The sequence below is a fragment of the Zootoca vivipara genome, chromosome 16 (assembly GCF_965207765.1).
Source record: "Zootoca vivipara chromosome 16, rZooViv2.hap1.1, whole genome shotgun sequence".
NCBI classification, from domain to species: Eukaryota; Metazoa; Chordata; class Lepidosauria; order Squamata; family Lacertidae; genus Zootoca; species Zootoca vivipara.
Genome location: NC_142599.1, coordinates 27,075,717 through 27,103,010, shown reverse-complemented (window position 1 = coordinate 27,103,010; position 27,294 = coordinate 27,075,717). Strand labels below are relative to the sequence as shown.

Here is a 27,294-nt window from a genome sequence, read left to right as displayed (position 1 = left end):
TATACAAGATCTCAAAGTAGCTGTCTTACTACAAAAGAATTTCAGAAATAGACTGGAAAGAGAAGTTGCTGAATTGCAACTTATCACCAAGCTCAAAACCATGGAGGGACCTGGTTTGAACAGAGATATCGGGTTCTTATCTCATTATACATGATAAGCGATCTTCAGCCATCTCAACCCTTGCTTTTTCATGCAAAACCATTTGCAGTCGTTTGCGGTCATCAACAGCTATCAGTCAGTCAATCACCCATTTCCACCACCCTTCTGAGTGATCCCCCCTCCCCATCCCCACCCCTCCCCACCCCTTCTCTACATAAGTGCCTGGAAACTTCCATTTCACTGTATCTGAAGAAGTGTGCATGCACACGAAAGCTCATACCAAAATAAAAACTTAGTTGGTCTTTAAGGTGCTACTGAAGGAATTTTTTTATTTTACTTCGATCCAGACCAACACGGCTACCTACCTGTAACTGGGTGCAGAGAGCAGCATCACTCAGCAAAAGACATCAGCTTGCCTTTGCTCTCCCCAGCACGGCACCTCCGAACAGGAGACACGGCATGTGGCTTTCCAGATGTGTCTGGATTGCAGCATCATTCCTGCACATTGGCTTTGGCAATGGGAGTCAGGAGTCCAAGGCCACTGGGAGGGCCCAGAGATGCCCCACTGCCCAAGCCACATACCCCATTCCCATCCAAATACAACAGGCACCCACTATATCTGCAATTTCTGGAAAGAGTTGAAGACATTTTCATTCAACAAGCAAGCATTCCCAGCTGGATAAATGGGTAATTACCACTTTGTTAAACTTTTAGTCTAGCTTTAAATGTATTTGCTGTTTTTAACTGTCTTATGTAATAGTAATAATCATCATCCTCATCCTCATGCAGTAAGGCAGGCTGTCCCTCTTCCTGCTCAGAGGATAATCTGGCATTGTCAAGACAATGGTTACATGTTGAAATGCTCAAACTGGTTGTTGATCTACTTACTGAGAACTCATGTGCTTCTAAGAGGAAGTGTTTCCCTCCCTCTCTCCACAACAGCAACAATGGCTGGTGGCAACTTACCGTAATAGTCTAACTCTAATCAACTGTATTATGACAGAAGCTTTTGGCATACCAAATGCATTATTAATACTAATAACAATTTCCATTTTGCACAGAATTCTAGACCCAAGGAACTGAAAAATATGAAGCTTGTCATACTATACTAAGGCTCAATAGAAAATATTGTTTTTCACCAACAAAGCAAAACAAAACTAGGCCCAAGTAAAACAAAGAGAAAATCCTGCTGGCTCCCAACATCATTCCACAATGGGGAGTAGAGAGACTCACCCCACACCTACCCCAGCTAGAGCAACAAACAACTCTGGAGGGAAAGCCCACACTTTCAAGCGGGGTGCTTCCTGAAGCCCACTGCAGAAGAGACTCTGTGTGTTCTACCAAAAGCCAGTGTGGTGGTGTTGTATTCTTATTAATTACCTGCCCTTCACCCTAAGGTCCCAGGGCAGGTGACAGCATTAAAAATGTAATGTTTAATGTCTAGCTAGGACTGGGAAGACCCAGGTTCAAATCCCAAATCAGGGACAAAGCTCACTAGGTGGCCTTACTCCAACGCACACACCTTCCACCTAACCTGCCTTACAGGGCTGTTGTGAGGATAACATGGGAGGCTGGAGAGACATGTGAACTCCTGGGCCAGCCACCCCACCTGAGTTTTGCTGCGGGGAGGAGGAAGTGCCACAGCGATGCCACCTTATTCTCCTTGGGAAGACCAGCTGGCACGACGTATTATGGGGCAGATATTTATAACTCATAACAGGAGGACGCTTGACCGAGGAAGGACAGCCAGGTAGGCCGTGTCAAGCGGGACGGCTGCGAATGGAGAGCAAGAGGCAGCCCCTCCGCTCAGCCACAGCCACCTGCAAAGAGTGAGGGGGTGGAGTGCTTTACCGGTGGGACTGCCTGCCTGCCTGGGGTCCCCTCCTGGCCTGCCCTTCCTCCCACTCCCGGGGATGGGGAGGCCCAAGAAGGCCGATCTCGAGGCAGAGGCGGACGGGGCACCCTCCCTGGGGCTTCGTGAGCCTCACCCAGACGTCGAGGTGGATGCGGCTGAGCTTCCCAGCGCCAGCGTAGAGGTCGAGGCTGAGCTGCTCCAGCCCGAGCCGCTCCTCCAGGAAGTGTCCCAGGTAGTGCTGCAGCAGGTACCGGCAGGCGCGCTTCTTGATCGAGCTCGACCACGGGAAGAACCACCGCGACATGGCCGGCCCCGGCGGCCTCTCGCCCGGCCGCCACGATCACTTGACGCCCCGGCTCCGCGCCCGGCTTCTTTGGCCCCCTAGGCCCGGCCCCGCTGGCGGCCCGGCGCGCTCATTGGCCCCGCCGCCCTCCTGCGCTCGTCTCATTGGCTCGCCGAGCAGTAGCGGGGGTGGATGACGTCGCGCTCGGGGCGGGGATAAGACGCGGAAGGGGGAAGAAAGGAAAACACACAACCCCCCGCGGGGCGTGATATAAGTTCCCGTTGTGGAGATGTGCGAGCGCGAAATAAGTCCCCTGTATCTCTATACAAGAAAAGCTGACAGAGTAACCCGCGCTGCTTTGTGGATAGGCAACTTCCGGGAACACTTCCCACACTATACTGTACAGTATTAACATAAAGGATTTAAGAAGTGAGGGATGTAGGGTTTTTCTTTATATTGGTGTGCTCCTCGCTCAAAGCAGAGGTACAACATAGTTTAACTATATGCTGCGTGGATAAGGCCTTTCTTTCCTCTGCCCTGAACCTTCCAACATTCAGCGCCATTTGTTGTTGTTTAGCCGTTTAGTCGTGTCCGACTCTTTGTGACCCCATGGGCCAGAGCACACCAGGCACTCCTGTCTTCCACTGCCTCCCGCAGTTTAGTCAGACTCATGTTGGTAGCTTCGAGAACACTGTCCAACCATCTCGTCCTCTGTTGTCCCCTTATCCTTGTGCCCTCAATCTTTCCCAACATCAGGGTCTTTTCCAGGGAGTCTTCTCTTCTCATGAGGTGGCAAAACTATAGGAGCCTCAGCTTCACGATCTGTCCTTCCAGTGAGCACTCAGGGCTGATTTCCTTCAGAATGGATAGGTCTGATCTTCTTGCAGTCCATGGGACTCTCAAGAGTCTCCTCCAGCACCAGAATTCAAAAGCATCAATTCTTCAGCGATCAGCCTTCTTTATGGTCCAGCTCTCACTTCCATACATCACTTCTGGGGAAAACCATAGCTTTAACTACAGTACGGACCTTTGTCGGCAAGGTGGTGTCTCTGGTTTTTAAGATGCTGTCTAGATTTGTCATTGCTTTTCTCCCAAGAAGCAGGCTTCTTTTAATCCCTTATGGGGTACACAAGAGCCCTTATAGAGTCCTTTGTATGTTCTCCATCGGTAGGAGAAAAAAATAACACAGGCCAACCAGAGAATACTGAGAAGCAAAGCAGCTAGTAAGCCTGATCTTTATTGAACTGTTGCAACAGGGTGCTCCCTTCACAGGTAGGAGAAAGGAGGAGGAGCCAGAGCAAATGTGTGCCTGTCCTTATATAGACATTTTGAAATTCCTTGCCCTGGAGCTCAATATTACCCCTCCATACATCATACAGTGGTATCTCGATTTATGAACACAATTGGTTCCGGAAGTTTGTTCATAAACTGAAGCGTTCATAAACTGAAGCGAACTTTCCCATTGAAAGTAATGGAAAGTGGATTAATCTGTTCCAGACGGTCCGCGGAGTACTTAAACTGAAGTGTTCATAAACTGAAGCGAACTATCCCATTGAAAGTAATGGAAAGTGGATCAATCCGTTCCAGACGGGTCCGCGGAGTACTCAACCTGGAGCGTACTTAACCCGAAGCATGGGTGTAATTGGTTCCGGAAGTCTGTTCATAAATTGAAGCATTCATAAACTGAAAGCGAACTTTCCCATTGAAAGTAATGGAAAGTGAATTAATCCATTCCAGATGGGTCTGCGGCGTTCGTAAACCGAAAATTCGTAAACCGAGGTGTTCATAAACTGAGGTTCCACTGTACCTACATCACAGAAAAGGCCGTCTACAACAGAAATTTGAATGTTGTTGTTTTTTTCCTGTCTGCTAGGTTATCTGCTAGGTTATCTTCCTGTACATTCTTGTACCTGTACATTCTTGTACATGTTTATGAACAATTATTATTTCAACATGATTGCCTTTCCTTTGAGATGGTAATTTCCTTTGAGATGGTAAATACTTAATTCCTGAGAAAATGGGAAGGTTTCTTCCTGGGACTGTCTTCCTGTACTGTTTCAGACGTGGTTTATATATTTATGTACATGTTTGCCTTGTACATTTATGAACATTTTTATATATCTAAGACCTTAAAATTCTTATAACACCAGCATCAAGCAGGGAGGGCTGAGACCAGGCCTGGAAAGGATAAGAGGCATGGTTCAGTGGATTTCTCAGAAGGATTAATGGTTCTTGAAATTCACATAAAAATAAATGAAAAATAAATAAAGCCTCAAACAGAGCTCTGTCTATGTCTTCCTGAAGATCTGACCTTGCACATTTGCTTTTTGGTCCCCATATTCCTTGGATCGTCACCCTGATATCACCCTGATGAGACTGTATAAAACTTCTTGTTTAGATGCCAATGGGATCCACTCTGCTTAGATTTTGTCCCAGGGCAATCAGAGACACAGAATTAGGACACCATTTAGCTTTCAAGCTAGTCCCCCTCCCCACCCCATGATAGCAGTATTTAATGTTTATAAAGTACCTAAATTTTTTGAAGCTCTCTACAGATATTAAAAGCCAAGACAGGACTCGGCTACTGACTCCCAGTCTAATAGAAGCAACATACAAGGAACAAGGTAGGTAGAGGAAAATGAGTGTTAGAATCATAGAATCATAGAACTGGAAGAGACCACAAGGGCCATCCAGTCCAACCCCCTGCCAAGGAGGAAACACCATCAAAGCATTCCTGACAGATGGCTGTCAAGCCTCTGCTTAAAGACCTCCAAAGAAGGAGACTCCACCACACTCCTTGGGAGCAAATTCCACTCTTACTGACAGCTCTTACTGTCAGGAAGTTCTTCCTAATGTTTAGGTAGAATATTCTTTCTTGTAGTTTGAATCCATAGTTCCGTGTCCGCTTCTCTGGAGCAGCAGAAAACAACCTTTCTCCCTCCTCTGTATGACATCCTTTTATATATTTGAACATAGCTATCATATCACCCCTTAACCTTCTCTTCTCCAGGCTAAACATACCCAGCTCCCTAAGCCGTTCCTCATAAGGCATCGTTTCCAGGCCTTTGACCATTTTGGTTGCCCTCTTCTGGACACGTTCCAGCTTCTCAGTATCCTTCTTGAACTGTGGTGCCCAGATCTGGACACAGTACTCCAGGTGAGGTCTGACCAGAGCAGAATACAGTGGTACTATTACTTCCCTTGATCTAGATGCTATACTCCTATTGATGCATCCCAGAATTGCATTGGCTTTTTTAGCTGCTGCATCACACTGTTGACTCATGTCAAGTTTGTGGTCTACCAAGACTCCTAGATCCTTTTCACATGTACTGCTCTCAAGCCAGGTGTCTCCCATCCTGTATTGTGCCTTTCATTATTATTTTTTGCCCAAGTGTAGTACTTTCCATTTCTCCCTGTTAAAATTCATCTTGTTTGCTGAGGGTTCCGGTTTCCGCCTACAGGAATGGCGGACCTGTTTTCCATCCCTCTGACCTTCGTAAGGAATTTGGCGGTTGCTAGGGGAGTAAATGGCAACCCCCTACCCTCTCCGGGGGTTACGGAGAGGGGCCGCTGGCCCGCGATGCCCCCAGACCCACTCCGACTGTTTATGGAGTGGGGGGAGCTTGGGCTGAAGCACTTACGAGGGCCAGGACTCCCGGACGCTAATCTGCATGGCGGGGATTTCCATGATTAAAGAAGATAATTAGGCTTAAATCTATGGGCATACTTCAGAAGGAGGGGCAGAAGCGCTGTTTACTGCCGAGAAATCTATGCTGCTGAGGGTGAGGAGTTAAAGGCTGTATTTCATCTGGAAGAAGAATTGATGGGGACGGAGCGATAAGGGAAGCGAGTCTTTTTTATTTTTTTTTCATATGAGTTACTTCGTACCTTCCCAGACGTGATGTCCTGGCTTGTTTGGAGTGAAAGAGAAGCAAAAGACTGTGAGTTGAACTTTATAAACTGTTGTTATTGAGCATATTTTTTGAAGATGAGGAGTTGCTGACGAGAAAAGCCCCCCTCTAGTTGGATGGGAGGAGTGCCTGGACGCGTTCGGAGGATTTATGAGTTGTGACGCACTTTGAATTGGAGCAGCGACCTGAAGCTAAGTTCAGCTATAGGGCAAGGAGATCCATTAATTTACCAAGAGTCTATGCATGGTGTGAGGTTTGGTTCTTCTGCCTGGAAAAGCTGTAAATTTTATAAAGATCGTTAATCTATGAGAGAAAACGAAAGTGATTTGAGTTTTTTTAAGATGGTGCTGCTTCGTCTTGAGAGTCGACGCAATAGGGACGCTCCAGACCAAGAAGATTTATGGGGAGGCTGGACTGATTAACTCACACAGGAGAAAGAACATTTGTGAAACTTTGTTTGACATTTATCTCAGCAGCTGGGAAATAATCGGTTGAAAGAGGAAAACATCTATGTGACTGTAAGGGAAAGATCTGGATTATTATGAACTCGGAGAGACAATTTGAACTTTAGAAAAAAGACGGCAGTGGACGGTTGCGAGGAATCCCCAATTTCTTGAAGCATGGGAACCCAAAAAAAAATTTTTAGATGATTTGGCATAACATTCGGTTTGATTGATATATATGTGTATAATTTGAAATAATGAATGTGATATAATTGGTTTTAATTGGAAAAATTAATAAAAATATATTTAAAAATAAAAATAAAATTCATCTTGTTTGCTTTGGCCCAGTTGTCTAATCTGTCAAGGTCATTTTGAAGTGTTCTTTGTGGCAGGGATTGCACGGAGAAGCCTTCTGAGTGGGCTTTGTGCCGCTGACCAGTGGCAGAGGACCTGTGGTGTTTTCCCTTCAGTTCTGCACCTGCTGCTATACTCTTGTTTAGGGTTCTGCATTGCTACCTTTGGCTACTGCCTTCCAGGGCTGTCTTACCGAGGACACCTGAGATAAGGGACTCATAACGCTCAGCAGGTGGAACTTACAAAGGATCCTTTCACACACTGGCAATTTAGCAGCGCCTAATCCTTGCTAATCTGCTTTAAACTATAAATGGAATAGCAGCTCTGCTTCCAGACTTCTGGAACCCAAATAACATTTTCTAGCCAATATTTCCCAAGCCCCCAATTTTTTTGGGGGGGGGGGAGAGAGCCCTGGTTTTCATTGGGTGACCATGGTGTTAAGTACTTCCAAATCATGAATGCCTGACCCCTGAAATTGGGCGGAGGAAAGGAGGAGAGAATATTATAAACGCATTGCTGTTTGGAAAGTGAAGGGGTTAAGTGACAGAGCTGATTCCTAGAGAGAAGAAACAGACCACAGAGAGAGAAATGGCTAGAGCAATCCATGTGGACCATAACTAGTCAGATTTTCTGAGCTCAGTGAGGAGGGAGCGCTGAAAACGTGAGAGGGGTATGCTTTATCCATGACGTCATGCGGATGCCCTGTAAAAAGGGAGTACAGAAAGTGTGACTATTCCACTGCAAATGCCCATTGTGGAAAGAGCACCAGTGTTTAATGTTACTCCGCTCTAATGCGCTGTAGTTCCCCAATGTTATGCTTTCCCAAGAACTCGGCATCTCTCCACCAGGTAACAAATGCAACTGTTTATTTATTAACAATCAACTAGCATAGACACAAAATAAATAGTACTCAGAACTAGTTCTGGAAGCAAAGCCCCTGTGCAGGGTAGTCGTGCAAGCAAGTCAAGAAAGGCTGGCTAATCTGTCAACCCAGGGGGGAGGCCTCCCTTCTTGTATTCCTCTGAGATTTGTCTCCCCCCAGGCAGGTATGTGTAGAGTCTTGGGGTTGTTCCAACGGCCTTTCCATCTGTCAGTTTTGGGGATGTCACACCTCCCATCCCACCAGTCTCTCGAATCCCACAGTGAGAAAATCCATCCCAGTCTCTCTGCAATTTCCACATCCGACGTTCCGTCCAACCAACAACAAAAAGGTGGCATGGCAACCAAGATGGAGAAATAGTCGGGCAGGGCTGGTTATGACAAGGGGAGTGTATGTGTGAGAGAGAAAGGCAGAGTGCCCGCTTTTATGCTTGCTGAATCATTATTTTTAAATACAAACCATAAAACTGGCAGCAAATCGCATCACCGTTGAAAGTTTTTAAAAGCTGGAGTGGGGGGGTATTTGCTTGGCACCACAAAGGTTACAAAGCAGGAGCTTGGCAGGCCTCCCTGGGGAGAGGATTCCGTCAAAGAGTGGCCACCACTGAGAAGGTCCTTCCTCCAGTCACCTCCCACCTCAGTTCAGATGGAGGAAGCACTCAGAGGAGGGGAGCTCACTTGCACAGGTGGGCAAGGAGGCAGGAAGGTGTTCCTCAAGGTTCCCTTTTCTCTCTGGGATATGGATGTCCGCAGCCTAGTTGTCCCATGCATTACAGAGTCCCTCGAAAGAGGCTGAGCTCCAGTAAGGAATGTTGCTCTACCTGCCCAGGCTGGCTACCAGAGAATGATCCTGTTTCTCGTACATCTGAAGCTCAGAAGCGAGTCGACCAGACGACTTGAGCGCTGCTCTTCTCCTGCATCTCCTTGAGAACTGTTTTGGGTTTCCGTCGGGCTCTAAGAACATGACATTCAATTCGTCTCAGCATTTATAATCACCGAGTAATACAGCAACAAAAATGCAAATTCCCCCCCCCCCAAAAAAAACCAGTATTAAAAGCAGATACTCCTATTGGTTAGAGAGGAAGAGATGAAGATGAGGTGGGGAAATGCAGCCTTTTGGGAAGGGAATAGAATATGAACAGAGCTGAGCTCGCTGCGCATGAAGGAAGGACGTTAAAGTGAGGCGCGGGGAGGGGGAGAGAGAATCATTTTGAAATGAGACAGGAAAGAGCATGTGATCGGAAAATCGGAAGAGACCAAAGCAGCTGCATTTGGCCCCACAGAAGCAGCTGCGGGGGACGGGAGGGAGGCGAGGTAGCACATTTTATTCCCATTAACTACTCATTGAAGTGCAGAGCACCAGCTTTTGTGTCACATAGGACTCTTCCTCCAGATTGGATGTTCAAGGTTGATAAAACAACAAGCTTTCGCCCATCATAGGAAGAAAGGAGAGGGGCTTTGATTATTATTATTATTATTATTATTATTATTATTATTATTTGTTGTCGGCTGCTATTATGATTGTTACTTGGTGTGTTTGGCTAATACTGGCTGTTGTGCGTAAGGATGTGTAATAAAGAAAGAAGAATGTCCTATTAAAGGTGTGATGGTTGGTGAAAGGGAAAGATTGTGAGAACAGCTGTGTGCGTAGAAATTGATTAGTGTTTAACAGTATACACAGAGAAACATTTTGTCCGGCTGTTGTTGTTGTTGTTGTTTAGTCATGCTAAATAAGGATATTGTGTTGTACTGTATCTCAATGGCCTTGGTTTTTTTTTTTCTTCTCATAAGAGCCTGCTGAATCTGGCCAAAGGGGGCCCATCTAGTCCAGCATCCTGTTCTCACAGCAGCCCACCAGATGCCTGTGGGAAACCAGCAAGCAGGATCCGAGCACAAGAGCCTTGCCCCCTCCTGTGGTTCCGGCAATCTCAGAAGCATTGCCGCCTCTTGATTGTGCAGACAGAGCTGAGACATCATGGCTTGCAGCCATTGACAGGTCTGTCCTCCATGAAACTGCTGGGGGGGGGGGTAGTGGAATTACCTAGGGAGGCACTAAGAGGGCAGTGGGGGGGGTAAGGCGCAGGAGGTAAATATCAGACTTCGAAAAGTTAGCATCACTGGATCAAGTCCATCCATTTTGTTGAATTAATTAAACCAAATAATTTTATTTGGTGCAATTGCTACAACTTTGAATTTTATTGCATTGCTATCTTCTGCTAGGGGATAGGCTATTCTGAATAATGCTTTCTGCCTAGGGTAGGGTAGAGGGGCACTGGTTTATGGGACAGAGCGGGTGGTGGCACTAGACACCCCCCCCACACACACCTACAGGAGAGAGAAAAAGACCCACCTTTCTTCCACTTCTTCTACCGTATCCAGCAGGGGGAGGTTGTGTATTTCGGGAAGGAAACCAGCGGCAAGGCCAGAGACTATGGGAGTGACGCCAAATATCACCAGGGGCAAGAAGGGCTGGAAGTCACCGGCCGTCAGCACCCCTGGGGCCACGATGCCACCCAGACGGGCCATCACCATGGTGAAGCTGGTGCCTGTTTGCCTGCCAAGGAAAAGAGCAGGGGTAAGATATTGACAGAGCACCCGCCTCTCCTGGGACTTGAGGCTCTCTGCCTGCAACACTTTGACATGCACTTATCAGAATTCGATGATGATGATGATGGGGTCTCAGGCGGTTCAAAGAACAAAATCAAGATATGAAACCACAAGATACATAATAAAAATAAACGCTTTCTCAAGGATAGGGTTGAGTAACACCCCTTTTTATGATCCTTTGGGTTTTTTTGTTTTTTTTTTATTATTATTCTATACAACTTTTAGAAGACATCTGAAGGCATCCCTGTACAGTATAGGGAAGTTTTTAATGTTTGATGTTTTTCTACGTGTCGGAAGCTGCCCAGAGTGGCTGGGGCAACCCAGCCAGATGAGCGGGGTACAAATAACAAAATTATGATTAAAACTAGTGTATTTCAGCCCGTTCAATAACGGGCTCTAGAAAATTCTGGGGTTCGGAGAAGCGCTTGCGCAGCGCTTCTCCGAACCCTGGGACCTGTCATTGCTGTTGGCGGCAGGGGGACAGGAACGGAGGAGGAGAAAGCGCTGCTTTCTCCTCCTCCGTTCCTCTCCCGCAGCCGCCGACAGCAAGGAGACCTCCCAGGGTTCGGAGAAGCGCTTGCGCAGCGCTTCTCCGAACCCTGGGACCTGTCATTGCTGTCGGCGGCAGGGGGACAGGAACGGAGGAGGAGAAAGCGCTGCTTTCTCCTCCTCCGTTCCTCTCCCGCAGCCGCCGACAGCAAGGAGACCTCCCAGGGTTCGGAGAAGCGCTTGCGCAGCGCTTCTCCGAACCCTGGGACCTGTCATTGCTGTCGGCGGCAGGGGGACAGGAACGGAGGAGGAGAAAGCGCTGCTTTCTCCTCCTCCGTTCCTCTCCCGCAGCCGCCGACAGCAAGGAGACCTCCCAGGGTTCGGAGAAGCGCTTGCGCAGCGCTTCTCCGAACCCTGGGACCTGTCCTTGCTGTCGGCGGCAGGGGGACAGGAACGGAGGAGCGCTTTCTCCTCCTTCCTTCCTCTCCCCCAGCCGCCGACAGGAAGGACGCGTGCACTCTCTCCCCCCCCCCCCACCTCCAACCGCCGCTCCTCTCACGGGCCAGGGAGGGTTGTGAGGAGGCCTTCGCCGGCCTCCACCCTCGCTTCCCTGACGTGCCCTGCAGTGAGGCAGTGTCCGGCGGGAGCGGCGGTTGGAGGAGGCAGAGGGGGGGGGAGAGTGCGCGCGTGCAGTCTCTGCTGTCCAATCCCTGTATCCCTGGGGCACATGCGCAGTACCCCAGGGACACACGGGACAGCTTGGACGCAGGGACATCTTGGACATTATTATATAGGATTGTTTTTGAATACATCAAAGGCCTTTTTTCTGACAGTATTCACAACTGTACAGAATACCAGCATTCATACAAACCTAACCAATTTCAGGGGTTTGGACAACACCACTTTGCATCCCTGTGTCTCTTTTTTTGCTGCTCGTGGCAGCCATTTTTTTGGTGGCACCCTTGGTTTTTATCATTATCTGAGTACCGGTACCCCGTTGTCGTCGTTTTTTACTCAAAAAAATACTGAGTACTTATAACCGTCCTTTCTTCCAAGGATCTAAAGGTAGCACACATGGTTCTCTTCCACCTGTTTTTTTGTCCTCACAATATCCCTGTGAGGTGCATTAGGCTGAGATGTGGCGATTCACCCAAGGTCACCCAGGAAGTCTGTGGGGGGGGGGTATGAGGAGGGGCCTCCCCGGTCCAAGGCTGATACTCTAATAAAACAGGGAGCAGGAGCTGATTCTAAGGGGCAGCCACTATTTCCCAGGGTCAAGATCCAGCTCACACATGCACACACTTTTTTCATCCTTCCCCAGTGCTGAGCTCACCTCACGACAGTTGGGAAAAGCTCCCCGCCATAGAGATACAGGCACATGGAGGAGGCCGCCAGGCAGCCTTTCCCCAGCACCACAAGGGCCAGGCGGCCTGTCAACATTTCTAGAAACAAATAGGGGGGGAGAAGAGGAAAAATAGGTTCCAATCATGATTCTAGAGTTGGAAGGGACCTCCATGGGTTGTCTAGTCCAGCCCCTGGCAATACAGGAATCCGAATCAAGCGAGCCAGAATTCTTGCTCCATCCCCACAGGAAGACACATCCCTTGAGACCCCTAACCCCACCCTCCGGTAGCCAAATCTCTGTCCCCCAGCTTGCACAGGGTGGGAAAGCCAACCCCATGGTTTTTCAGAGGCTCTTGTTGCAGCATCCTGCCCTGGAACATCTCAGCTGTGAATTGACTGCTCCAGAAGAACCCCACGGGTTATTTGGGGGGGGCGCTCACACCCAGCCCCTTCACCCAGAGGTTGCTCCTTACCAGCGGGTACCGCGAGGGTGAGCAAGAGGAAAACTCCAGCCAGGATGAGGGAGAGGCTCTGGATGGTCCGTCGGCCGAAGAATGCCAGCAAAAGGGCGCAGCCCATCTTGGCCAGCAGGTCGATGGTCCCGAAGAAGAGCTGGACCACGAAGACGTCCAGGCCAAAGTCAGAGAGGTCCATGGAGAGTCCAAAGTAGGCCAGGTTGATGGAGAAGCTGGTTGGGGAGAAGGAGGGAGGGGGTCAGACTAGGGAGGCTCACCCCTTGCATTGAGATGGACAGCATTCTGGAAGAGTCGCTGGGAGATGCAGCGGACCTTTGGGAGGTCTTAGTCCTCTCATTCTACATCAGTGGTGGGGGGACCTCCCAAGGTCTGCATCGCCCTGCAGGCACCCCTTGGGGTCCACATACTGTTTGTTTGTAGGCAGGGCTAGAGGTAAAAGTGGGCAGGCCAATTGGGTGTGGCTATTATTTTTTTCTATAGGGGGCTGCATTCCAGCCATGCAAGGACCAGAGGTTCCTCCCATTATTTCTCCATCCTTGGATGTAAAAGGCATCATCACAGATCAGGGACATATTCAAGCTGGAGAGGGGGGGAGCCCTGATGCCTACGCATGGCCTGAGACTGCCCACCCCTCTTCTGTATCTGCTTCTTCTGCCCCCTACCCCACCTGTTGATTTCTTTTGCCCCAGCCCATTCTGGGAGCCTCTTGGGGTACCTTATCAACATGAGGCAGCAAGAGATGCGTCTCAGGGTCGGAGTGCGGAAGAGGTCCAAGCAGGAGTGGGTGCCCCTCTTTGAAGTGCTGTTTGCCACTTCGGTCTCCAACATCTGAGGAGGAACGGAAGGCAAGAAATCTCAGCGCACCGGGTAGGGGGAAGAGGATGCGATGGCTGAGACAACACAGTCTCTGCTGTGCCTCATTTCCAAGAGAAAAAATGAGCCCTGGATTAACAGCCAAGACCCCTGTAATCTCACACTGCGGAGGGATTGAGGAGGTATGTAACAATAAGTATTGTTATCATAAAAACTGTGAACGCACATTTTATTTTCTACCGCCTGTCAAGATTCTTAGTTGGTCCAAACTTGCTGGCGGAACTTGGAAAACATTCACTAGGGCCCAAACCCACTCTCAGTGACCCTGCCCCACTATTCAGGACCGTCAGCAACTAAAGATCTGTGGGGTGATCTTTTATCTCCCTCCCCCTCCTTTCCCATCTCCTAGGCCAGTGTTCATCTTCAGCCTTGGGTCCCCAGATGTGGTTGGACTACAAAACCCTTCATCCCCAGCGAGCGCTTAGACAATGGCCTGGGACCCAAGGCTGTTCTGGGAAGGAGGGTCCACTGCATTTCTGAGTGTGGTGCCCAGTAGCTGCCAAAACCACACACGAACGTTGTGTGCCACTGACACAGTAGGATGTGTGCCCAAAACGTATTTCCACCAGGACCCGCGAACGCTCAGCTGCCAGACTGACACTTGCCAAAGATGACTGAGGATCTTCACTCACCTCCAGGACCACGGCCTCCCCTGCAGCTGCCTTCCCATTGATCTTGGCCACATGCTTCAGGTTGCGGAGGGCGGCCTCTCGCTTATTGTTCATAAGGAGCCACCGGGCTGATTCTGGTAGCCACCTGAGGAGGAATCCAAGGACTTGCTTGAAACTGGCTTTCCCCACTTTCCGTATTTGAAGATGGCTATCCCATCACCTCTCCATCTCCTTTCCTCCAGGCTAAACACCCCCAACTCACTTAACCGTTCTCCTCCATTAAGGCTCCATTTATTACCTTGGTTGCCCTCCTCTGCACACCTTCCATCTTGTCAACATCCTTCTTAAATTGTGGTGCCCAGAACTGGGACACAGGACTCCAGGTGGGGTCTGACCAAGGCAGAATAGAGCGGTAATATGACTTCCCTTGATCTGGACATTCCACTTCTGTTGATGCAGCCTAGCTCCTATGCTCTTTCGCTCTTCATTCCCCTTCCCCATTTCAGCCAAAGGGGCTGGGACCCCACAACTCACCAAGAGTAGGCGAAGAAGACAAAAAACGGGGCGGAGATGGCCAGCTGCAGCCAGCGCCAGTCGCGGAGGCCATAGGCCAGGCCGGCCAGGAGCACCTGCCCAGCTGTGCTGCTGTAACTCTGTGTGGCCACCACTGTGGCACGATGCTTGGTGGGCACCCACTCCAGGCCTGGGGAAGGGAGAACAGGAAATCCCAAAGTCTGAATATGGAGCTGGACCTGGAGGAACCAAGGCGGTTCAATCACGTCTAGCTGTGTGCTTATAGGTGGAGAATATTGGTTGGTGGATTTTTTAAAAAAATAACAGGTTTATTATTACTTATTGCATTATTATTATTATTATTTTATTATTTTATTATTATTATTGCATTATTTATCGCATTATTGGGACCCAGGTGGCGCTGTGGGTTAAACCACTGAGCCTAGGGCTTGCTGATCAGAAGGTCGGCGGTTCGAATCCCTGTGACGGGGTGAGCTCCCGTTGCTCGGTCCCAGCTCCTGCCAACCTAGCAGTTCGAAAGCACGTCAAAATGCAAGTAGATAAATAGGAACCGCTACAGCGGGAAGGTAAACGGCGTTTCCATGTGCTGCTCTGGTTTGCCAGAAGCGGCTTTGCCATGCTGGCCACATGACCTGGAAGCTATACGCCGGCTCCCTCGGCCAATAATGCGAGATGAGCGTGCAACCCCAGAGTCGGTCACGACTGGACCTAATGGTCAGGGGTCACTTTACTTTACTTTTATTGCATTCATATCACATATCCAATGACTTTTTAAACATGTGTTGGGGGGTTATTGGGTTTTCATTTTCATTTTGATTATGATTATGTATTTTGTGTTTTTATATTGTGATTTTATTTTGTGAGCTGCTCTGAGACCTGAAGGTATAGGGGTGTCTACAAATTACAGTAATAAAATAATAATAATAATAATAATAATAATAATAATAATAATAAATCTCAAAGTGGTACACACTGTTATCCCCCTCCTCATTTAATCCCCACAACAGCCGTGCAAGGTAGGTTGGGATGAGAGAATCAGTGACTGGCCCCCAAAGTCACACCCAGTGAGCTTCATGGCTGAGTGGGGGTTTGAACCCAGGTTTCCCAGGTCCTCATCCTCATTTAATCCCCCACAATAACCCTGTGAGGTAGGTTAGGTTGAGAGAAGCATTGCCTGGCCCCCAAAGTCACACCCAGTGAGTTTCATGGCCGAGTGGGGATTTGAACCCAGGTCTCCCAGGTTCCAGTCCGACACTCTAACCACTATACCACACTGGTTATCTCTCAAGATGGACAAACATTACGGGAAGGGGCCATTGGTCCGCAGCAGAACACCTGCTTTGCACAGATGTTTCAATCCCTGACATTTAATAAAAGTATCAGGTGACAAAATTGATGGAGGAGAAGACCCTCCTCTGCCCTTGACCCCAGAGAGCTGAGCAGCTGCAGAGAGAGCAATGGGAAAAGGCCGGGGGCACCCATGGGAGATCCCCCCCCCAAAAAAAGCAAAGAGCAGCTTCAGCAAAGGCCTTTTCCTCAGAGCAGGGAGGGTGATCTTCTCCTCCATCCCCTCCACCCCCATCCCAGGTTGTCTCCAGGGCACAACCGGTGGCACTCACTGAGGCAGACGTAGTTCAGCAGGAACCCAGAGATGCCCACACCGCTTAGGAAGCGGAAGATGCAGTAGGTGGCAAAGGTGGCAGAGAAGGCAGCCCCCGTCCCCGTGACAGCGACCAGCAGCAGCGACCAGATGAGGATCAGACGGCGCCCAAACCTGTACAGCCAAGATGTCAATGGTCAGCTCTGGGATATGCCTTGTAGGCGGCATGTGGGAAGTTGCTGAACTGTTCTAGCCGGTCATTAAAAGAACAATGGTGCCTGAGCTTGATTTCTTCCTCTTCCCTCCCTTTCCTCCTTCCCTTGCGTGCCGTGTCTTTTTTAAATTACCGTATTATTGTAAGCCTGCTGCAGGTGCAGCAACTGATTGCATTTAACCAGTAGCATGTCAGCCACTCTGGGAGCCTTTTTGGCTGAACAGTGGGGTACAAATGCTCGAAATAAATAATATTAGGAGGGTTTGTATGACTACGAGGGATGGGTTGCGACAAGCCTTGTGTGCTCGAGCCTCCCCTCTCCTCCTCTGGCATAGGTTGTGGAATTGGTACTTTTAAGCAGTCAGGGCTACTACCCCCAAAGAATCCTGGGAGCTGTAGTTTGCAAAGGGTGCCGACAGGTTGCTGCTGACAGGAAGAAACCCCACCACCGTTCCTCTCACAGCACTACAGTTCCCAGAGTGGTTTTATCACCCAATCCCTCTGCACTGGGAACTCTGGGAATTGTAGTTCTGGGATGGGAGTAGGGGTTTCCTAGCAACGCTCAGCACCCTTTGCCAACCACAGCTCCCATAATTCTCTGGGGGAAGCCATAACTGTTCAGAGTGGCAGGATAGCTCTTTATAGGCATGGTGTGTGAACATGGTCGTTGTCCCCGGCCCTCTGGTATACTGGAGGAAGTTGACGATAACTGGCAGCCTGCTTAGCTTTCGTTCCTGGAAGAAGAGGAGGAGCCATCTTGTCCCTGGTCTCAAGCAGCCGCATTTCTTGGGCCGGCCCTGTGGATTACGTTCCCTCAGGCACCTGACTGGCCCTCGTGGGACCAGCATGTGGGACTAGATAGGCCTTTGGCCTTAAATGACCCAGTTGCTTGCAGGCCTCGCATTGTCCTGCTCTTCCTGTCAACCTAATAATGATTAAGTGAGGCTTGTGAATCAATGACAGGCCCATCGAGCGATGCTGCAGGATTCCCATTGCTGGGTTATTGATGCCACTAGGGAGCCTGCGGCCCTCTGGGTGTGCCTGCACCCCAACTCCCACCAGCCCCAGGCCCACGGAGAACAACAATGGGACCTGCAGTCCAGAAACACACCAGTTCCCCACCTCTGACACAGATTGTGATTTGGGGTGTTATGGGGAGCAGGTCCCAATGTCTGGGAGAGAGACACTTGGAAGAACACAGGAAGAACCTGATGAATCTGGCCAGTGGCCTAACAGTGGGAAAACCTCAAGCAGGATTCGAACACAGGAACAACTCTCCCCTCCTGCAGTTTCCAGCAACTGGGATTCAGAAGCAGTGCTACTTCCATGGTGGAGGCAGAGCACAGCTATTGTGGCTAGGAGCTGTTGACCACCAGCTGAATTGTCTCTTTGAGTCCGGGAGAGTAAGGATGTGTGTGTGTGTGTGTGTGTGTGTGTGTGTTACAATTATTCAAGCTGACAGCTCCAGAAGGAGAGGTTGGGGTTTTTGAGGGAGGTGGGACCACCCAGTTGAAGAACAAGGTGAGGCAAGCAGGCTGGCTTTCTTACCTGTCAGACAGGTCTCCAAAGATGAAAGCTCCCACCAGGACCCCTCCCATGAAGAGGGACTGAGCCAGGCTCTTGAGGGGTTGTAGGTGACAGACCAGATCCCACTGCAGGGAAGAGAGAGGGAGGCAGATTTGGTGAGGCAGGTCAGCGAAACATGAACTGTCAAACTGGTCCTTGTGGGCAGCATGCAATGGAGGGGGGTGGGTGGAGACTGGGGGGGACGGACCCCACTCAAGTTCCTATTATTCCTATTATTATTATTATTATTATTATTATTATTATTATTATTATTATTATTATTTTACCACCTGCCCTTCCTTCACCAGGTCGCAGAGAGAGGGTTGCAACAGTTCAAAACTCAGAATGGAAAACAGTTAAAACACATTGCATTCACAATACTGTAACAGGGTGGGTCCCGAAGGCAGGGTGGTGTAGTAGTTAGAGTGTTGGACTAGGACAGGCACCCCCAAACTGCGGCCCTCCAGATGTTTTGGCCTACAACTCCCATGATCCCTAGCTAACAGGACCAGTGGTCAGGGAAGATGGGAATTGTAGTCCAAAACATCTAGAGGGCCAAAGTTTGGGGATGCCCGGACTAGGACCTGGAAGAGACCAGGGTTCAAATCCCCTCTTGGGCCGTGAAGTTTACTGGGTGTGTGACCCTGATGGAAGGCAGTCACTGCTTCTCTCAGCCGAACCTACCTCGCAGGGTTGCTGTTTTGGGGGGGATTAAATGAGGGGAGGAGAACCCTGATTGCCAATTTCAGCTCCTTGGAGAAAAATTGTGGGATAGAAATGCAATAAAACAAATAAACAAAACACTGGTATCAAAGGCCAGGGTAAACAGGTGCATCGTCTCCTGGGTCATTTCAAAGCTGCCTCCAAGATGGGCTGCCAGGCTGCCTTAGCATCTGATAGGGCAATGCCTTCCCTCCTTGTCTGTTGTCACCCTCCCTGCAGTCTCCCTGTGACATAATGTTTTGAGACCACCCATATTTGTCATTTGGAACTGGGTCTTGCCTGGGGTTCCAAAGCGAGTGTTGGGATAGAGACAGGGAGGCCTGGGGCTATTTATTTATATAGTGGTGCAGCAATAAAACTGCTATCCTATTCACAAAGCTAAGCAGGGTATTGTTTCAAATTGGATGGGAGGCTGCGTGTCAAGATTCCTGCATTGCAGGGGGTTGGACTAGATGACCCTCAGGGTACCAACTGATCCTATCCCATATTGTTTAAGGAGCTCAAAGCGGCCCACATACTTCTCCTCCCCATTTTGTCCTCATTTAATCCTTACAACAACATCCCTCTGAGGTAGGTTAGGCTGAGGGGTAGGGACTGGCCCGAAGTCACCCAGTGAGCTTCACGGTCAAGTGGGGATTTGAACCCTTGTCTTTCCCAGGTCCTAGCCTGGCACTCTAACCACCACACCACCACTAGCTCTCACGTTGGTTTCAAATCCCCATGGAACCATGACGCTCACTTGAGCCAACCTCTCTCTCCACTTAACCTACCTCACAGTTCTGTTGTGAGCATGAAAAGTGGGGAGAAGCCAGGTGTGTGTTACCTAGCCTCTTCGGAGGAAGGGTGTTAATGTTATTCATACCTCGGTGACGATGGTGGAGGTGAAGGTGCTGCGGTCATACTGCCAGCCGTCCTGGCATGGCTCCAGCTCAGGGTCCTTATCCTGGCTCAGGGAGCCATTGGCATCAAGGGCCAGCCTGACAGCAAAGCGGTGGCACCTGTCCGGCCAAATGCTCTGGTCCAGATGGAGAGGGTGGCCGTGATGGGAGGTGTTGGCCGGCGACGGCAGGCGACATCGGTGCTCCGGGGAGGCGGCGCTGAAGTTCTGCACCAGGTTGTGACTGGCGAGGAGCAGGACCGGCAAGGTGAGCAGCAGGACAGAAAAGATCTGGAAGGGGCCCATGCTGCCCACTTTCTCCAGCAGGTCCCCAAAGGGGATAGCAGCTACGGGGCCCTTGGGGCAGAGGGAGAGGCGACGCAGGCCTTTGGCAGGAGACATCCTTCCTCTTGGCGTTACCTTTGTCCCAAGCGCAGGGTGCCCTTTTATGCCAGGGGGAAGGATGTGGAGGGAGGTTGGGGAGGTGGGTTAATCAGTCACCACCAGACCATTGGGGTGGCTGTGGCTAGGACTGTGCGCATGTTCACAGTATGTGTGAACAGATACCTGCTCTCTTCCTGGTCTGTAGCAGCATGCATTGCCCAGTTGCATCTTTGAGTAGAATTGTAGAATTGGAAGGGACCCCAAAGGGTTGTCTAGCCCAGCCCAATGGCCACATTCACATCAAACATTTAAAGCACCATGATGCCACTTTAAACAGCCATGGCTTCCCCCAAAGTATTCTGGGGGCTGTTGTTTGTTAAGGGTGTGCTGAGATTTCTTAGGAGACCCCCTATCCCACTCCCGGAACTACATGTTCAGGGTAGGATAGCTCAGTTGGTTGGATAGGTAAATAATTGGATAGATGCTGTACTGGTAGTTGGATAGGTAAATAATATTCCTGCATTGCAGGGGGTTGGACTAGAATCCGAAGGGTCCCTTCCAACTCTACAATTCTATGATTCTATAAATCTAATTCCCAGAGTGGTTAGCAATCTGAAGGAGCGTCTCCACCCCCATCGTTCTACCTGGACACTGAGGTCCAGCGCCGAGGGCCTTCTGACAGTTCCCTCGCTGTGAGAAGCCACGTTACAGGGAACCAGGCAGAGGGCCTTCTCAGTAGTGGCACCTGCCCTGTGGAACGCCCTCTCACCAGATGTCAAAGAGAACAACAACTACCAGACTTTTAGAATACATCTGAAGGCAGCCCTGTTTAGGGAAGCTTTTAATGTTTGATGGATTACTGTATTTTAATATTTTGTTGGAAGCTGGGGAAGCCCAGCCAGATGGGCGGGGTATAAATAATAAGTTGTTGTTGTTGTTGTTGTTGTTGTTGTTTCTCTACACAGGGCATTATGGGAATTGTAGAATGGTGGCTTCCTAACAAATTTCAGCACCTTTAACATACTACAGCTCCCGGGATTCTTGGGGGGAAGAAGCCATGGCAGTTTAAATTGGGTATCCTAGCACTTTAAATGTATCATATGAAGACGGCAATAAATTTCCCTCCCCAAGTCAAGGCATCATGTCCAGGACCAGCAGCCAAGCTGTTTTACCACATGATGCAGAAAATCCCACAAGCATAATACTATATTACTGAAGTAAAATGAACTTGCTGCCCTTCCAGGATTCTCAGAATCAGTTGCCCAAGGGTGGATACCTCATACCTTACCTAATGATAGGGTTGGCTCTGATTCAAATGCATTTGGCAGTGTGTGGGTCTCATTACATTCCCTTTTTCTATAGATATTGGAGCTAAAGAAGAGATTCCTTGTTCCACCCCTGTTAAAGCCCCCCCCCCCCAACTCCCTGTTTTCTTTCTGACTGGAGAGGCAACTTAGAGGGATTCTCCCCTCCACCACCACCCCACAAACACAGGCACATTTTGCAAGGGTTCCCCCATTTAATCAGTATAAAGACACAATAAACTAACGGTGCCTTATTTGGTCCTGCCCCCCCCAAAAAAAGATTGACCTACTTACGTCTGAGGAAGAAAGAGCAATACCCAAATAGTTAATGATTCATGATTTAACCATCTTATTTCCTGCCAGGCACAGGCCATTGCCCCGCTTCCCCTGTGCCCTGAATCATGGCCATTGGGCTGCAAATTCCAAGAAACTGCTTCTGTCCCTCTCTCACAAACAAACACTGGCACACACCCAGTCCTGCTTCTCCAATGGGCGTGATTTCCTTCAGGTCTCTCCTCCTGGCATGTGATGATGCAGAGCTTGTTTCTGTTGCACAATTTGAGGAGTGCAGTGACAAATAGCTAGACACTCCACATACACAAACACTTGGTTTGAGTCAGGATTACCTGGACTCGAGTTTAGTGCCAGCGCTGGAGCTGGACATGAATAAAGATTGCCTCTGAGTGCGTGCAAAGAGCACCGTTTCATTTTAAAAGATTTATATACTGCCGTTCAGCAAAGAAACATTTGCAAAAAACAGGATCACAATGCCGCTTCCAGTTGTAAGTCACGGGATGTTAAAATAGCACATTTTGAAAGCCGGTGTGGTATAGTGGTTAGAATGCTGGACCTGGGAGACCCGGGTGAGAACGGGATGTTGGACTAGGTGGCCACTAGGCCTGACCCAGCAGGCTCTTCTTAAGTTATTCTGGATGTGCCTGAATAGCTCGGTTGGTTAGAGCACGGTGCTGATAACACCAAGGTTGCAAGTTCGATCCCCGTATGGGTCAGCTGCATATTCCTGGAGTTGGTACCAGGTTCCTTTCCAACTCTACAATCCCATGATTCTATGTATCTATCATACTACGAATCTGCAGACGGCTTCTAGTAATCCAGAGTAGACTCTGGGGTGAGCCAGGGCCTTTTCTCTTGCACGTTCCAACCTCAAAGTTTCGTAATCTCTGCCCAAGGGTCAGTGCCCACAGAGCCTGCAAGTTCTGCCAGATTCATCCCTGGAGTTGCTCCATAGGGCAACTCTTCTTCCTGTGAGATGCCTAATGAGTTCAGTTAAGGAGGAAGGACAAAGCCACCGATGCAGAGGGTGTGAGCGGGTGCAGCGGGAGGCAGACAAGAAATGCTAGCAGTCAGCTGGCTCCAGGTTCTCAAGCGCCTTCGGGCAAGATGCCCACTCGCCTGCCCAATCCACACAGCTGCTCAGAAGGAGATTGCAAAGGGAGCACACTTGGAAGGGGGGGGGCAGACATCAGCAGCAAGGAGAAGATGGGTTGCCAAGGGGTTGGAAGACGAGGTGCAACTCAGGTTGTTATAGAGAGGCTTGCGTCGCTTTAAGGCAGATAGAGGAGGCGGCCTCCAGATTCCTAAACTGTCCCTGTCCCTTTGATCTCTGTGCCCACCTGTCCTTTGAAATTAAGGTGGGAGTGTGTGAGGCTTGAAAGCGACTGGATGTATTCATGGAGGAGAGGGCGAACTAACCATGATGGCTGTGCTCTGCCTCTATGGTTGGAGGTAGCAATGCATGTCTTGTGTGCCCACACAGGTGAAGTTTGCACGTTCAGGGGAGAGGACTCTCGTGCTCAAAGCCTGCTTGTAGGCTTCCCATTAAGAGCATCTGGCTGGCCACTCTGTGAACAGGATGCTGGACTAGATGGGCCATTGGCCTGATCCAGCAGGCTCTTCTTATGGTCTTATGACCAGGGTATTTCAGTCCGGCTTTCGCCCTGGTCATGGGACCGAGACAGCTCTGGTCGCCTTAACAGATGATCTCCGTAGACAGCTGGATCGAGGTGGGTCGGGACTGCTGATTCTTTTAAATTTGTCAGCAGCCTTCGATATGGTCGATCACGAACTTTAGACCACCGCCTTGCCGACGAGGGGATTCAGGGCACAGTCCAACAATGGCTGTGTTCCTTTATCTCAGGTCGGGGACAGAGGGTGGCGCTAGGGAGGGAGTTGTCGCTGCAGCACTCCTCGGTGTGTGGAGTCCCGCAAGGCGCAATCCTTTCCCCGATGCTTTTTAATATCTTTATGCTCCCCCTTGCCCAGATTGTCCAGAGTTTTGGGCTGGGTTGTCATCAATATGCTGATGACACCCAGATCTATCTGTTGATGGACGGCCGCCCTGCCTCGGCCCCGGACACACTGACCAGGTGCTTGGAAGCTGTGGCTGGATGGCTATGTGGGAGCTGACTAAAGCTAAATCCTTCGAAGACAGAGGTCCTCTGGCTGGGTCGGGACGACATGGGGTGGGGGTCAACTCCCATCTCTTGCAGGGGCTCAATTAGTGTCAGCGCCTTCTGTCAAGAGTTTGGGTGTAACCTTCGATGCCTCCCTTTCCATGGAGGCGCAGGTTGCAGCCACAGCAAAGGTGGCATTTTTCCATCTCCGCCGTATCAAGCAGTTGGTCCCTTACCTCTCTTGCCCTGATCTGGCCACAGTGATCCATGCGACGGTCACCTCCAGGCTTGATTATTGTAACTCGCTCTATGTGGGGCTGCCCTTGAAGCTGACCCAGAAACTCCAGCGGGTGCAGAATGTCGCGGCGAGGCTCCTTACGGGGTCCCAGCCGTGGGATCACATTCATCCAGTGCTTTACCAGCTGCACTGGCTCCCGGTGGACTACAGGATCAGGTTTAAGGTGCTGGTTTTGACCTTTAAAGCCCTATGCGGCTTGGGACCCTTGTACCTACGGGACCACCTCTCCTGGTATGCCCCGCGGAGGACCTTAAGGTCCACAAACAACAATATTTTGGAGATCCCGAGCCATAAGGTGGCTAGATTGGCCTCTACTAAGGCCAGGGCCTTTTCAGTATTGGCCCCAACTTGGTGGAATGCTCTTTCACAGGAGACCAGGGCCCTGCGGGATTTGTCATCTTTCCGCAGGGCCTGCAAGACAGAGCTGTTCTGCTTGGCCTTTGGGTTGGACTTAGTCTGACCCCTGTGTTTTCCTCCCTCATGGTTTGGATTTATGGACTACTTAAAATGAGGCTGCATTTTAAATTTTAATATTGTATTTTAATCTGTATTTTAATCAATTGCTTTTTATGTTTTATTGTAATTTTATTGGTGTGAGCCGCCCTGAGCCGGGTTTTGACTTGGGAGGGCTGGGTATAAATAAATTATTATTATTATTATTATTATTATTATTATTATTATTATTATTATCTGGAGGCCCAGCTATCTCCACACTGACCTACCTGTTTTGGCAGCCAGCAGCCCTGGTCGCCAGGAGAGTTTTGGACAACTCCCCTCCAACTTCCCAACTGTGGTTGCCCCACAAATTGGTATAACAACATTTATTTTCCATCTCTTGAAGGAAAAAGGGCCACTGCAGCCCTCTAGGAGATGCCCTGTACTTGGGCCTTGTTCAAAGGCATTTTTTTTTGTTTTGGAACCTAGTCATAAAATTCATATACTGCTTCATTGTTAAAAAATAAATAAAAGACCCCTTCAGAGCAGTTTACAAAAAAAGAACAAAACAATAACATTACCAGTAAGAACAGTAAAAAACAGCTGTTTAAAACATTTTAAAAAACAATTGAAATCAGTGAGGAACTAAAAGATTAAAACACACTTCAACATTCTACCGTGTCTGGGCAAGCTTAGCAGGTGCCAAAAAGAGTGTGGCAAAGGAGCGTTCCTGATGTCAATTGGCAGGGAGTTCCAAAGTGTAGGTGCTGCCGCACTAAAAGATCAATTTCTTACAAATGTGGAATGAGTATTATGTAGCACCTGTAACAGTGCCAGTTCTGCAAGCTGAAGAGGCTGAGTGGGAACTGCTGATCAAATGCTTCTGCTTTTAGAGTTTGTATGGGTGGTTTTAGTGTTCTAGAGCAGGGGTCAGCGACCTTTTTCAGCCGTGGGCTAGTCCACACCATCCCTCGGACCATGTGGTGGGCTGGCCTATATTTTGAAAAACAAAACAAAACTGTATGAACGAATACCTATGCCCCACATTTAACCCAGAGATGTGTTTTAAATAAAAAGACACATTCTACTCATGTAAAAACTCGCTGATTCCTGGACCGTCTGCAGGCCCGATTGAGAAGGCCATTGGGCAGCATCCAGCCCCCAGGCCTTAGGTTGCCTACCACTGTTCTAGAGTTTGCTCAATTGATTTGATTCTTCTTAGAGCCTGTATTCCTGCATTTCATTCTGTTTCTACCCTGCCCACCGCTTTGATGGCTAATTGCTGTGGTCTATACATTTGTTTTCTTTACAGCATTGGACTTTCCTTTCGCTTCCAGGCATATCCGTAACTGAGCGACCTTTCGGCTTTGGCCCAGCCGCTTCATCAGCTCTGAATCTACGGTACTTGTAGTTGTCCTCCGCTCTTCCTCAGTAGCATGTTGGACACCTTCCGACCTGAGGGGCTCATCTTCCAGCGTCATAACTTTTATATGTCTGTTGTCTTTGTCCATGGAGTTTTCTTGCCAGAGATACTGGAGTGGGTTGCCAGTTCCTGCTCCAGGTGGATCACATTTAGTCAAAACTCTCTACTATGACCTGTCTGTCTTGAGAGGCCCTGCATGGCATAGCTCATAGTTTCTCTAAGTTATTCAAGCCCCATTGCCACGACAAGGCCCTGATGTTGGGAAAGATGGAGGGCACAAGGAGAAGGGGACGACAGAGGACGAGATGGTTGGACAGTGTTCTCGAAGCTACGAACATGAGTCTGACCAAACTGCGGGAGGCAGTGGAAGACAGGAGTGCCTGGCGTGCTATGGTCCATGGGGTCACTTAGGTGGGCATGAAGAGGCAAGGGGGTGGGGTGGGGGTTGGAGGTGTAAGAGACTGTCAGACTTTGAAAAGCGGGTCTCACTGGATCAAGTTCATAAATTTTGTTGAATTCGTTAAAGCAAATAGTTTTATTATTGTTACTGCTTTGAATTTTACTGTGTTATAATCTTCCTTAGCGAGTTGTGCAAACAGCTATTTTGAACAATGCTTTTTATAGGGGAGGAAGCATTGGGGATGAGTTTATGGAACCAAAGGCGTAGTGGCCCTCAAAAGTTTGGGAACTGCTGATCCAAATGAATGATAGCTACAGTATATAAATAAAGGCTGCCTTTGCCACTAGGTGGTGTTAGGCAAAGCCAGGCTTCCTTGGGCAAAAGTACTGATGCACAGGATCTGGCTGCCTGCCTAACCTCCTCCACCTGCAAGATGGGAATCACCGTGGGGAGAAAATTTACAAGGGTGATGCCAACCAGCACTCTCTTGTACTTCCCCTCTGGCCTCCCTCCCTTCCCAGGCCTGTTATGAGACAGCGCTAATCGCCAGCGCCTAAATGGATTAATGGGCCCATTATCGCTCATCTCGCAACTCAACTCTCCCCCCCGGAGAGCGGCTCGGACAGCCGCAGCCGCCACGAGGAGGGGAGGCTGCAACAGCTTAAATGCACAGGCAAGCAAGTGCTCCCTTGCATTAATCCTTGCGCTCAACAGATATATACGGTATATATATATTTGCAGATGAGATGGGTGCGCGCGCGCTTAACAGCAATCACCTGCCCGCAAAAAGAGCGGCGCGAGTGTCAATCTACCTGTTTCTTCCCTGTTCCCCTGCAAAGGTCAGCGTCAATGTCAATTAAACGGCTGGCCTTAATAAAATGTGTAGCATCGATGCGAT

General features: G+C 49.3%; 2 protein-coding genes and 1 long non-coding RNA gene across 4 annotated transcripts in view; 1 reads left to right on the top strand and 2 right to left on the bottom strand.

Annotated features, from left to right (window-relative positions):
* Positions 1-2,403, bottom strand: part of ATG2A (autophagy related 2A) — a 40,004-nt gene extending 37,601 nt beyond the window's left edge. The window contains exon 1 of the mRNA XM_060269734.2: positions 2,088-2,403. Within this exon, the coding sequence (XP_060125717.2) occupies positions 2,088-2,258 (171 nt within the window). The 5' untranslated portion in view covers positions 2,259-2,403. The remainder of the gene's footprint in view (positions 1-2,087) is intronic.
* Positions 1,634-10,579, top strand: LOC132591356 (uncharacterized). The gene is made up of 3 exons (XR_009556926.2): positions 1,634-1,849; positions 9,616-9,820; positions 10,204-10,579. It is a non-coding gene; the product is annotated as an uncharacterized LOC132591356 (long non-coding RNA).
* Positions 7,795-21,907, bottom strand: LOC118075738 (solute carrier family 22 member 6-A-like). 2 transcript variants are annotated; one of them, XM_088660009.1, is made up of 11 exons: positions 21,721-21,907; positions 19,724-19,982; positions 18,121-18,224; positions 16,378-16,532; positions 14,759-14,927; positions 14,246-14,369; positions 13,456-13,568; positions 12,738-12,952; positions 12,254-12,362; positions 10,175-10,378; positions 7,795-8,778 (listed from the first exon to the last, which is right to left on the bottom strand). In XM_088660009.1, the coding sequence occupies exons 1-11, from the start codon at positions 21,798-21,800 to the stop codon at positions 8,697-8,699; spliced, it is 1,614 nt and encodes a 537-aa protein (XP_088516135.1). In that variant the 5' UTR covers positions 21,801-21,907; the 3' UTR covers positions 7,795-8,696. The 2 variants fall into 2 exon arrangements, with proteins under 2 accessions (XP_088516135.1, XP_034953827.1); XM_035097936.3 differs by lacking the exon at positions 21,721-21,907 and having other exon boundaries at positions 19,724-20,487.
* Between the last annotated feature and the right edge of the window lie 5,387 nt (positions 21,908-27,294).